This window comes from Ambystoma mexicanum, chromosome 2q, assembly GCF_040938575.1.
Source record: "Ambystoma mexicanum isolate Mex_15411 chromosome 2q, UKY_AmexF1_1, whole genome shotgun sequence".
Lineage (NCBI taxonomy): Eukaryota > Metazoa > Chordata > Amphibia > Caudata > Ambystomatidae > Ambystoma > Ambystoma mexicanum.
In genome coordinates, this window is record NC_090924.1 from 1,002,721,803 (window position 1) to 1,002,735,459 (window position 13,657).

Here is a 13,657-nt window from a genome sequence, read left to right on the forward strand (position 1 = left end):
ATCGCCAGTCTGCACAAGGAGGGGGACCTGGTTCCCTCCCCCCACCCCCTCCTGCTTGTTGATTTAGTACATACTGGTCGAGTTGTCTGTCTGGATAAGGACAACACTTCCCTTGACGCGTGGGAGGAAGGCTCTCCGCGCTAACCAGATGGCGTTCAGTTCCAGACAATTGATGTGGTATTCTTGTTCTCAACGGGTCCATGTGCCATGCACCGAGAGATCCTCCACAGTGGCTCTCCAGCCCTCGAAGGAGGAGTCTGTGGTAATCGTCAGCTGAGGGACAGGGTGCCTGAAGGGGTTGCCCATCCGCAGGTTGCAGTCCCTGGACAAACATGTGAGGTCCGGGTGGAGAGCGATGGGGATCTCGATAATTTCAGCCTGAGAGCCCCACTCCTGGTTCCACAATGGTGCAAAATGGAGTTGAATCATCATCATCATGAGTCTTGTGTGGGGGATGGCCAACAGTACAGCTGCAAAAAGACCCAGGAGATGCTGGTACCACCAAGCCGAAGTAGCGTTTCGGCTGAGAAAGTGGGACGTGGCCCTCCTGATTGCCGAGATATTGTCCTCCGAGGGGGAAGACCCTCTCAGAGCACGTGTCCCGTGGAGAAGAGGCCCAGGACGGTCAAAGACTGCGTGGGTTGCAGCTGTGACTTCTTGAGATTGAGCGAAAAGCCCAGGTTGTGTAGCGTGTTCATCAGTGCATGGGAGGAGTGGTGAACTGCTTCTGGAGATGTAGCCCCGACGAGCCAGTCTAGGTAGGGGTATATATGGAGGCACTGAGGAGGGCTGAAACAGCATTCATTAGTCTGGTAAAGACCCTGGGGACAGAGTTGAGGCCAAAAGGGGGGACCTTGTACTGAAAATGGCAGCCCATGATCCTGAACCGGAGGAAAGAACGATGGGGTTGCCAAATCGGGACGTGCAGATAAGTGTCCTTCAGATCAAGGGAGCACATCCAGTCTCCCCTGCACAATGTCTCCGCAATAAAGGCTGCCGTAACCATCTTGAACCTCTGAAGAGGTAAGGAGAGGTTGAGGGTGGAAAGGTCCAGTACAACTCTCAGGCCAGCCTGGTTCTTCTGAATGGTGAAGATCCTGGAGTAAAAGCCATAGCCTCGCAGGGAGGCTGGGACTTCCTCCACGGCCTGGCTCAGAACGAGCAACCGAATCTCTGCCAAAAGATTTGCTGTCCCAACTGGAGGGAAAGGAGAAGAGAGGGGAGGCAGGAATATGAAGACGGTACACCGAGGAGATTACCGACAGGATCCAGGGGGTCTGCAAAATTCTGTCGCCAAAAGTGTGCGTGAAGAGCAAGCCTGCCCCCCCACTGGCGACATATGGACCCAGAGGGGTGCGTCAAGTATTCTTACCCTTAGAGGCAGAGGGGGACTGGAAAAAGCCCTTGCTCCCCCACACACCCCTTTTTTGTTGCTTGCACCAACTTGGGGGTCAGCGAGTGTTCCGACTGCCTAGGCCTCAGTTCCTGGAAGCCACAGAAGCCTCCAGATGAGCGACCCTTATCCGAGCGTTGCTGAGACTGGGAGTATGGTTTGGGCGTGGTCTTTGTCAGTATGGATAAAGACTTAGCCGTTTGAGAGCTGTTTTTTGTCCAGCTCCTTGTCTGTACTGGAGTGAAAGAGGTCACTGATCTCGAAGGGCAGATATAGAAAGTTTCTGGACATCTGGGTTGATGTTGGTTGTCCGGAGCCAGGCCATCCTTCTCATGTCCGTGGCAATACAGATGGCACGTCCAGAGGTATCAATGTGTGCCAGGGTGGACTCCCATGACAACCTGAGCCACGAGCTTGGCTTCGGATAGCCCCGATTTAAAATGCGATTGGCAGTGGGCGGGGAGGAAGTCAGCAATTTCCCGCCATAATCTCTGGTTGGCAGCTGCCAGCATGGCATCTGCGGTGGCCTGTCACAGATGCAAGGAAGCATTGGAATACAGCTTCTTACCGTATGCCTCCAAGGTTTTATCCCCCTTGCCTAACAGCGTCGTAGATGACGAAGACGACTGAGGCTTGGAGTACAGCGATGCCGCAGCCATCACCGAGGAGTGTGGCCGAGAATGGGAAGAGAGCAAAAGTGTATCCCCCTCCATCTGCCTGTATTTGGCGTCCACGTTACAGCTGACTGGCTGGACAGAGTGGGGTTTGAGCCAGCCCTTCTTGGCAAGGGACACCACGTCGGTCTGTAGTGGAATTCCCGTTCTGGCAGAAGGGCGCCTCGTGAGGACTTCAGCGAGAACGCCCACTGCCAGCTGTTCTACCTGGGGCTGGGGCAGGCCCAGGTATTCCGCCAGGCCCGAGAGACGTTTGTGGAAGGCCCTGGCCGAGGGTGTGTCAGGATCCTCCTGGTCAGTATCCGGAGGGTCTGGGGGATCCTGTGGAGGTGGAGTGTCTGGGGCCAGAGGCTGCGGCACTGGGACCACGGCAAGAGGCTGGTATAGAACTGCCTGCGGAGTAGGCTGAGGAGCCGGAGGAGGCTGAGCCGGGGCCAGAGGTGTCGGAGGAGTCTGTGGTGCCCTCGCATATCGGGAAGGACTTCCCTGACTGCGTCATTGATGAAAGCCCCCATCTGTGAAGACTTCATGAGACCGAGGAAACTCTCGAAGATCCGGTCCTCGCTGGCCGCAGGAGGAGGGCACGGACGGGGTAGCTAAAGGCAGCTGAGGCTGCTGCCGACCCTGTACATACAGACGCAAGGGAAAACGGCCTTGCGCATAAGGCAAGGCCGTAGGCCACGTACCTGGTTAATGCCAGTCCCACCTCGATACTCGTTCTTTGCCAAATTCCTGCAGAGGTGTCGAATGGGTGTCCCTTTCCAACACATTGGACATTTTGTTGAGCTGCCTACCATGTGGCTGCGATGTGTTGCTCGGCTCACTGGGGACGGCTTCTGCCAAGTCTCTAATCTGTGAGGTGCGTAACTTGCCCCTCTCCTCGGGCACGGTAGGTGTACAAACCTCGACCTGGGGGGTCGTTAGAGCTGCATTCAGGCGTCCCCTTGGACGTACTGCCGGTAACAGGGCATAGCCCCTCGGCCATGATGCCGGTACAAGGGCGGAGTCCCTCGGGCGCAAGCCCGGTAAGAGCCTGGCGGCCCCTCAACACCGACACCGGGATGATCCGGGGACCCCTCAGCCCGGAGGCCGGTAGCTGTGACAGCCTCGGTGCGTGTGTTGGTATAAGGACCCGACAGGTCCTCCCACGCAGGAGAGTCCCTGGGAAAGAGTCTCCCTTGCGAGGTGCGGATGAAAATATAGGCCCTACCTCAGGCCTGGATCGATGCTTCACAAAGTTCTTGAGATCCTCAGAAGGAGACCGCTGAAAGAGCTCCTTCCAGATGGCTAGTCTGTTCTTCAGCGCTTTCGAGGACAGCGAGCCACACGCCGAACAGGCTTGCCAACCGTGGTCTGGACCAAGGCAACATAGGCAGAGCGCGTGGGGGTCTGAAGTCAGGAAGAGCCTGTTGCAGGATGGGCACCTGCTGAACCCTGTCGAAGTCGACATGCGCTGGGGAGGAGATGTCGGGTCTGAGGACCCAGTACTTAATTAATAAAAGACAAAAGTAGATAGAGGAAGAATCCACATGTGGAATTACATGGACAAAGCCAAACCCAGGAGCTCTGGAGAATTCGGCCCGTTCCCGTCAACGAGGAAAAGGGGACTGGGGTGTGGCTCCAGAGGGCGAAGTCAGGGCAGCGCATGCTCCCATGGCCGGGCTTCCGCGTGCCTCTAAATGTAGAGGGGAAGAAGATTTTTCTGGTGAAAAAGGCTCCGTCTCCCATCCCTCGCAAGGGACGCCCATGCATTATGGAGGAAAGGGGACGGGACGTAAGGGTATATAATATTATTCTGTTCCGTAAGGGGCGAAGAAAGGAACCACGAATATGCTCTGTAGAAAAAACGAAACACATGCCCCCTGTGGTTACCAAAAGTTAAGGTAACTGGTTTAGCTTCTGCTTCCGAACTTGCCACTCTACATTTCTCTGGCTCAGGAATGATATCATCCACTGGGACCCCTGGCCAGAGAAGCCAGCAACATCCTTCAACCTGGTGGCCAATATATCAGGGTCCACCAGGTAGAACGCTGCAGAAAGATTTACAATCATGAGCAGTGATAAGAGTCTAATGCCCATTCTTTCTAGCAGCTTGGACTTAATGTCCAGGAGGGCTGTTTGGTCCCATGACCCTGCTTGAACCACGATTGAAATTTGTTCAAGATAGGGTGGTTATTAATGATTAGGTGGAAGTAAATGCAAAAGTGATCTGACCAGGGGCATGGTGAGATTGCCATCGATGAGACCATGACAATGTGTGTCGCCACCGAGTCCAGGATATTACCTTGTGTGGGTAGGCTGGTTAACTAGGTTGTCAAATCCAAAAGTGCCTCCTCTAATAGCCCTGCATTGGCGTCAGCGTCAGTCAAGCCACAGATTGAAGTTCTCCATTATTTTTGTGTTGGGTTTGAGCATCGGTAAGACCCGATTACATAATTGGTCAGGGAATCTGGATCATTCTTAGGAGCTCTATAGATAAGTAATAGGTGAAGGGTAGTTTCAGGGCTGCTCCCTATATTAACAGCCAGGACTTCTGATCCTGGTAGGTCTTCTATTTTGGTTTCCCATATATGGAGTTCTGATCTAAATGTAAGGGTGACTCCACTGTCTCGACCGTCTTTCCCATCTATCCTTAGGATGCTATATCCAATTGGAATCGCCAACTCTAAAGATGGTCCTGCTGCCTAAGTTATAGCACAAATATCAATGTGAGTTTCCTCAGTATGTGTGGCTACTTCAACCTAGTACTTCAAAATAGATGTTCTTCTAAGAATTGTGTTATTCTATAGATGTACGTTAGGAGTAGTTTTGCAGGGTATGGGATGATGGAGATTGGTCTCTAGTTTGAGAGGTCCTCCCCTTTGCCTGTTGTGTCCTTGAGAAGCGGCTTTATGTAGGTCAATTTTAATAGTCGCTGTACTTTCCCTGTTGACCAGGATTGATTGAAGAGGTTTTTTTAGTATTCCATAGGTGTTCATTGTGAGAGGATCGATTTGTGCATGTCTGGGGGTAGGGATCCAGGGGGGACCCTGCATTGTTGCTATTGCTTACTAGCTTGACAAATGTCTCTGCCGCTTCGGAGCTTGTTCTGGCTGTATAGGTTGCGTGTTATAGTTGCTTGGTCTGCTTTTTATGATCTGTTGGATAGTGCCGATTTTGTTATTGAAGTGGTCTGCGAGGTCGTTGCATAGTTTTAGTGAGAGTATCAGTGTTGCTGCAGCCAGTGGGATTGCTCATTTCGTTATTATTTTAAACAGTTTGATTGTTGGTGGCTTTGGTAATTGCCGTAGTATCTTTTTGGCCTTTTTGATGTCCTTTTTGTACAAGCCGATTTGTCATTGAACCGAAGTTTCTTCACCTGGTCCTTCCTATTTCTCCATTCTAGTTCAAGCTTCCTGCTATTTCTTTTCATAGCGTTGAGAATCGGGCTGAACCATTTTGCTGTCGCTCTTTTGCGCGATGGGATGAATAGTTTTTCCATGTTATTTCATCTATGTCCTGGTGATCCATTTGCAAACTAGTTCTGCTTTAATGCCAAGGTGAGCTTGGTCCATTGTTGTTGCCGGTGGTTTGGTGATTTGATGATTTCCATTACTTCTACTAAATTGCTATTTTTGATGGTCCTCCAGTTTCTTTTCATGATGTTGGCAGTTTGTTGGGTTGTTTGGTTGTTGATGTAGCTAGCGTGATTACGAAAGAGATGATTAGGTGGTCGCTCCAGAGGATCTGTATTGGTGGTGCGGTGATTAGGTTTTCGTTGGAAAAGATTGTGTCTAGTGTATGTCCTGCCTCAATCCTTTAACTAATTGATGTATATTCATAGTCTTCAGTTGTTTGGATAGTGATGTGTGTGTTAGCGGTTTCTTAGTCAAACTAGATGTTGAAGTCTCCAAGTATTATCAGGTTCTCCTGTGCGATGGCTAGGTTGGTGATGGCTTCAGTGAAGGAGTCTACAAAAGGTTGCTATCGTATGTCGGTGGTCTGTCTACCAGAATGAATTTGAGGTTTGTTTTTGGGTTTGTAGTTAGGCGAAGGATTAGTGATTCGCACTTGATGCTTAGTGGTTCTTCAGTTTTAATTTCCAGGTATTGCTTTTATGCCATCGCTAGTCCACTTTTGTTTTTCCAGTTTGCTTGTGAGCACTTGAAATTGTCAGGAGGCAGTTATGGAGTACTTATTGTAGTTGTCTAGCCATGTTTCGGTTATGAATAAGATGTTGCTACCTCTGTCACACAGGCGGTTGTAGACCTCTGTGGCATGTTTGGACAGATCTATTGTTGACTAGGTTACAGTGGCTCTTTTTGGAGGTGGTTAGGTTTTTTTTTTGATCCTTGTTTTGTCTTGTGGATGTTCGGTTGGGCTGCTTCTGTGTTGTCGCAGATTGGTAGGCGATCCGTGGTGTCTGCTTCGTAGTTGAGGCTGTCAATTAGATCAATTGTTGGGTTGATGAGTTACTCTACTTCATCATCTATGTTTTGATGTGGTTGCTGGTAGTTCCTTTGTGTTCTTGTGATATATGAGGTTAGGGCGTTGGTTTTGTACCTTTCACAATCCTTTTTTTGCAGGGTTCCAGTAGGATCTGAAAGTGTCTGAAATAGGTCTACAAGGCCCAATCAAGGGGCTCGGGGGCAGAAGGGGTGGGACAGAGTGGGGCTTCAGAGTAAGAAGCAAGAAAAGAATGGTAAAGGGCCAAATAGAGCCAAAGCCGGGTAAGCCCCTTGACGAATGTGGATCCTACAGGCCCCCCATCACTCAAATACAGATACCAAAATATTCGCTAAGGTAATAGCAAACAGATTTCTCCCCATAATGTCACACCTGGTCCACCCGGACCAAAGCGCCTTTGTTCCCAGTCGCTCAATAGCCCTCAAAATCCACTGGCTTTTCAATGTGATGTCCACCATTGATCCAAAAGCCAATGCGGTCGCGGATACACTAGATGCCCAGAAGGCATTTGACATGGTGTCCTGGCAATATATGTGGGCAGTGCTGGAGAAAATGGGGATCGGTCCAAGCATGATATCCTACATTAATCTACTATACACAGATCCTGTAGCTAAAGTCCTGGTCAACTCCCTAACATCTTCACCCTTCACGGGGGCACTCGCCAAGGTAGTCCATTTTCCCCTATTCTATTTGTGCTAGTCATTAAGCCCATGGCTGATAGTGTCAGAGATCGAAACTCGCAAGGGCGTACAACTGCGGGACACCGAAAATAATATCACTATATGTGGATGATGTACTCCTTTACATCGGGGACCCGTCCGCACATTTAGACCAGATTATCTGCGACATTACCAAAATAGGCACATTGTCAGGCTTCACCATAAATGACTCCACATCGGAGATATTCCCACTCACTGTGGCGACCCAACAGCCGACAAGCGAATTCCCTCTCAGTTGGTCCCAAAGCAGCATCAAATATCTGGGGGTTCAGGTATAATTATCTAGATCTTCTCTACAGGCCGACAACTACACTGCTACAGCACAACTCGTAGAGTCTAAAGTGGCCAGGTGGCACAACCTCCCGCTTTACTTAGCAGGTAAACTGTCTCCAATTAAAATTAGAGCGGTCCCCAAGCTTCTCTATATTTTCGAAAACGTCCTGATCTGGCCTGGGAATTAATACTTCAGGAAACTACACTCTGCGTGTGCCAATTCTTGTGGCATTCTGGTGTGGTTCGCAAGAAGTGGCAACATATGACTCTCCCCTACAAGGGTGGGGGCTTCACGGCCCCTAATCTAACCCGGTACTGGATGGCTGCACAGGCCCAACATGCTACACATTGGTACAAACACCCAGAGGCACCCCCCCCCCCCATTTGAAACTTGAAAAACTAGCAGGCGAGGAGGTAAATATGTCCCTAGTCCTCTGCCGTACATACCATATGAATGCCCCAGCGGATCCCGTGGCCACCACGATTTTGGCATGGAATCGACTACTGCACTCCTGAGCTGTTCAATCCAATTCCTCGTCTGTGGTAGAGTGGAAGAGGTCCCTACCCTTGAAAGGAAGGTCCAATATGCAATCCGAAGCCAAGCCGTCCTTGTCGGGCCATTTGCATCGCCACAGACATAAGAGGTATCAATGAGGGCCACTGTGGACGCCATGATGTCCTGCGCTCCCAGCTTAGCTTCTCCTAGACCCGCTTTGAAGCGTGCCTGGCTCTGCACCAGAAGTTACAGAAGGAAATCTGCCATTTCCTGCCACAACCTCTGGGTAGCGGCTGCCAGCATGTCATCAGCATTGGCCTGACGCAAGTGCAGGTAGGCGTTCGAGTACAGATTCTTCCCGTACACCTCCAAGATCTTCTCCTTGCCTAGCAGCGCCGAGGGCGAGGTGGCAGAGGATGACTGAGGCTTAGAGCAGAGCGACACTGCAGCGATTACCAAAGAATGCGGCTAGGGTTCCATTGATAACAATAGCGTATCCCCCCCTTCCATCTGTGTATACTTGGCATTGAGGCGCCGATTGACAGGTTGGGGCGAAAGTGGCTTGAACCACCCCTTCTTGGCCAGAGCCACGACGTCTTTCTGTATCGGGATACCCGTTTCAGTAGGGGGTGTAGGGTGAGGACTTCTACCAAGACACCCCCCTCCTCTGGCTGCTTGACCTCCAGTTGAGGAAGGCCCAAATATTCTGCCAAACCTGCAAGCCTGTCATGGAAGGCCTTCTGTGCCGATGGTGCGTCATGGTCCTCCTCCTAGTCTGTGCCCACCACAGTGTCCGGCTAGTCTGGAGCGGGTGGAGGAGTGCTGGGCACCGTGGGCTGCGCTGTGGAGACCGGACCTGGAACCGCCTGTACTGTGGGAGGCAGGGGAGCCAGAATCTGAGGAGCCCAGCAGAGGCTGCGCTCGGGCCTGTGGTGCCAGAGCCATGGGAGGAATGACTATGGGGGCTGGTTGAGTGACCCGAGGAAGCAAGTCACCATTTTTTAACCAATAGTGACATGAATTTGTAGTTTTTGCTCAGCCATCTGTGCGAGAATACAAAACTATTGGCATATAAAGCACATGCGGCCTACACATTGTCGGGAATTTATGGAGGGATAAATATGCCAGAACCATGGCGAGTAGCAAATTGTTTTTTAGGGAAAATCCAGTTACATGTATATGATAAAATGTTATTATGCCTTCAAAAAACAGTTGTCGGAAAGGTAATATGTTAATTGCAGTTATTTAGCTGCTCATCTAGATCAGAATAGCAGCCATTTCTACCTGCAAAAGCATCTGAACGGCCATCGGTTGGGATTAAGTTATAAAGTAGTTTCTACTATAATTAAACGTAACCAAGTATGGATCCAGCCACTTTATTTCTTTTAGCAAAAACTCATCCCAGCACACAGGCCTGAATTAATGTACACCACTGGTCTTGTGTTTCTTTTCTATATAAAATGTGAATACTATTAGTAACAATATTTTTGTTTTGTAGATAAAAATGAGTTACTCGCAGGAAACTTAATCTTAGTCCTTAATCCCCTTACCTCCTTACTGCAGGAGGGGGGGAGGAGTGAGGGGGGGGGGGTCGTCTATTCCAAGGGACGGGAGACAACCTTTTTCACCAGAAAAAAAACCTTCTTCCCCTTTAAATTAAGAGGCTTGCAGAGGTGCGGCCCTAGGAGCATGCATTACCCCGACTCTGCCCACCGGCACCACTCAGTCCCCATTGACGCATCGACAATATTTAACATTGCCTAATTACACCAGTATTAGGGAGAGGATGGTGGAACGTATGGATGAAAGGGGAAAAAGGACTAAGAGTACGTTAATCACTACGGTGAGTAACTCCCAATTACTCTTGCGTCCCATCACCTTTCCTCCATATGCATGTGCAATTACAACTGAATGTAGCCCCAGGGTGGAGAAGAGACACTCTAAGCAAATAAGTTCCTTAGAACCGCCCGTCCGAAGGCCGCGTCGGATTTAGAGCCGGCGTCCAAACAGTAATTCTTACAGAAAGCCGAAGGGGTGGCCAAAGTAGCCGACCTGCTTATAACTTGTTTAAAGATGTAAAGGCAGGCGCTCTGTTACCAGTCTTTAGCTTCTCCTCCTAACGCACGGTTTCATGACTTCATCAATCTTCAGGGAGGCTGAGTCTTTGTTTTTTCAGGAGGGTCTGCATTTCTGTTTCAGGTGTGACAAGTTATTTAGCTCTGAGGATTCTGGTACTTGTCTTTTTTGCACTTGATTTTGCTGGCAGGTGACTGGAAACAACTCCCTCTATAGCACAAATCTTCCCCTTGATGGGGGGGAAGGTGGGAAAGCCATGGTTGTGGCTCTCCAATGTAAGGCATGATGGCCCTGTAATGTGAAACAATTCTGAATAGCGTCTATAAAAAAAAGCCCAAACTGTTGATTTGTATTAATGCTGGTTTTATTTATTGGTGGTACACTGTTGCTGAATGTGGCCTAGATATTCGAAATCGCTACAGCTACCCTAGAGCCCAGACAGAATGCAAACCAACCCCAACCATACAAAAATATTCAAAGGTGCTGTACTGGTTAATGCCAGATGCCCCACCATTTGTTATTTCAAATAAGTAATCCCTAAATCTAGAGTCAGTACACATGAAGAAATGCTTAATAGCCCCCATGGCTTCAGTAGAGGAAATAAAATTTTAAAAACCGGGGATGACATAAGTGAATTTAACTGTTCATGGTTCTGCACTTAAGCAGACAGTTCATTGCATCCTAGGACGTCTTGTGGTCGAATTGCCTGTGCCAAGCACCCCGGCAACCAGATAGCCACTTACCACTGGACCGCGAATAAAAGGACCGCTCCTTTTACCCGAGAACTCTGCGGCTGGTTTCTTCCCTGGCAGTGCAACGGACTCCTGTCTTCCTCCCCGACGAGATCCTCTCTTCCCCCGGACGAAGCACCGACTTGCATCCGCTGCCAGGAACTGCCCCCGCTGGAGTATTCTCACCACTTTAAGGTACTGTGTCCGCCAGGCCTCCCTTTCTAAAGATTGCTACAAGGTAATAATAACCCCTTAACCTTCTGGACTGGGCTGGCCGCCTTGACCCTCCAACTGGTCCCTTTCTTTTGGTCTAACTCCTTCTGAACCTTTACACGACTTTTGTGCATTTCAACCGTGTGACCTTGGACACATTTCGTTATGATCCTCTTAAAGTGGATCCGGCCTTCTGAAGTCCAACTTCACGGTTTTACTTGCCCTCCTCTCTTGTTGTGTTCTTGTGAAAGTGTTGGGATCTGTTTCAATTATACTCTGCTTTTCTCTCCCTTTTAAAACGAATTATTAGAGTGCCATCTGCGTTAAGCGCTCACCGCTGTCTGAAACTAAGTGGGGCTTTACTTAAGACTTGTTTAATATTCTTCTAAGGGAGTGTATATCTTTTAGTGACCGTGTTTTTAACTGCTTAACATTAGTGCCTGTATGTTTTTCTAGATGTGGTTTTAAATAATTATATCCTTTACACCAAGCTCTGGTCAGTGTTTACTTGTTCTGTGTTCTTTTGACCTATTGTGAATACTCTGTATACTGCCTAACTCTTCTTGAGGGAAGTCTGACTGCTCAGCCACAGCTACCAAGTGAATCTGTGTGGTGCAGACTGCTACCAAGTGGGTTTACTGCCAAACACATGTAGTCTTAAATCTTTTGCAGTGGTCCCAGGGGGAACTGCACAGGTTTCTGCCTAACAGACCTGTATGGAGCATAGCCCTATAATAAAGATTCACATATTTTGAAACAAAAATATTGATCGTGCCACACAGTTGTAGCCGGTTATAGAAATCATAGCAGTAATGGTTCACCATAAAAAGGGGAATGGTACCACTCCCCGCTACCCAGCAATTGTCTACTCCGTATCATAGGTCTAGAGATTGGCTTATATATGGCACCTCTGACCCACGCCTTTGCATCTCCCTCCCACCTCCCTGCAGCTGGTGGTGGTGGGACATGACCTTTCACCCCCATGTAAGGGTGCAGGACTTCTTCAAAAGTGGCATAGCTATACCCGAAAACGAAGGGGGCTTTGGCCAAAAAGGGCACAGCCACATGTCCGGTTATGCACAAAAAAAAAAAAAAAAACACCTGCCTTTGGCAGAAGGAATCCCTGTACACTACCGATATATTATCTTTGTTTAAAACATTTACAATGCAATTCAGAAATGTATACCATCAACACACGAGTTATTTCAAGGTGAAGTGTACGAGGCCTCCTTTTGGAAAGTACAAAGCGTGAAATAAGAAATTGTAAAAAGAAAAGTATAGTGTAGAATAATGTATTTGATTTAAACACTTACTGTCTAGCATGATCTTTATTGCTGTAGGTTACGTTCACAACGGCAGTTTCTGTTTCAGTGTTCACTGTAGTTCAAAAAGTAAAAAAAGGTAACAATTAGCACTTTACCATTTTCAAAAGGGAAAAAATGAAAAGATGAACACATAACACCAATACCTTGCTCACAAGACTCGACTGTTCCATACTGGGCCAGCAAACTATCCAGTACCTGTGAGAACGGTTGGGAAAAAGACGTGGGGGAAAATAAATCTGAAAGTTCGTAATAGTCGCACATTGTTAGAGATCATACATTTGTACCAGTACAAGCACACAAAAACAAAAAAGATATGCATTTACAAAGTCTTAATTGTAATAAAACTGAAAGGAGGCCGCTGATCAGTGTACACTGACGTTCCCTTCCATCACCTTACCACACCTATCCCACCAACCCATTCTTCCCAACCAGAATTAAGGTCAGCTTGGCTTTCTTCCACGTGGTATCGGTCACACATTACGATCAGCATTCAGTCTATAGATGTGCCTGGAGAGCAGAGTAATCACTGCATAGCTTCGCGGACAAGCTGCTAAGAGCTGAAGTAGTGTTAAGACATACATTCGAGTAACTGCACTGCCATAGAAACTCAAACAAACCAGGAATAAAGGTTAATTTTTTTCTCCAGATTTCGTGATAAAGATGGGAAATGTAAACCCCCAATCGCCACACTTGGACCCAGTCGTGGTATCAGTGCCACTGAGGCACAATACTTGCAAGCCTAGCAAATGGCATGAAGAGAAAGATAAACCATACAGAAACATTTTTTTTTTCTTTTTAATTTGTTAGGTTGATACAATCAACCTTTCAAATATTCACAACATACAAAATTACAATACAATAAAAGTGACCTTAAAATTATCTTTCGTAAGTAAAAAAAAAGTAAAAATAAAAGTTAAAAAAAAAGGACTATAATGGATTTTACTAATAAAATTAAGCGAGAAAACAAATAACACAATTAATGGCCTCAGCAATGTACAATTGGATTTAACTTTGACAAAACTCTTCAGATAAGTGGTATTAACAGTTCTTAAATCAGGTTATCAGGAAACAAAGCATCCAAAAATTGTACAGTGGCTATCTTTATGGATAGCTGAGATGTTGAGAAAATGCATTGCCACATGTCCTTTTGTATGTACATATTTTGTTCTTCAAAAAAGTTTTCAAATTGCATCTTGCGAATAGCTTTCAGTTGAGGACAATAAACCACACAATGTTCCAATGTCTCTTTTTGATCAAGTACTTTACAAAATCGACAATAATTGTCAATCTTTGGAATTAGGTTTCTGCGGG

General features: G+C 47.8%; 1 protein-coding gene across 2 annotated transcripts in view; it reads right to left on the minus strand.

The window, feature by feature from the left end:
* IGF2BP3 (insulin like growth factor 2 mRNA binding protein 3) overlaps positions 1–13,657 on the minus strand; it is a 1,445,925-nt gene that overhangs the window by 914,429 nt on the left and 517,839 nt on the right. For both annotated transcript variants that reach the window (XM_069648320.1, XM_069648321.1), the window contains 2 exons: positions 12,490–12,541; positions 12,335–12,398 (listed from right to left, as the gene is read on the minus strand). In XM_069648320.1, the coding sequence (XP_069504421.1) occupies positions 12,335–12,398; positions 12,490–12,541 (116 nt within the window). The remainder of the gene's footprint in view (positions 1–12,334; positions 12,399–12,489; positions 12,542–13,657) is intronic.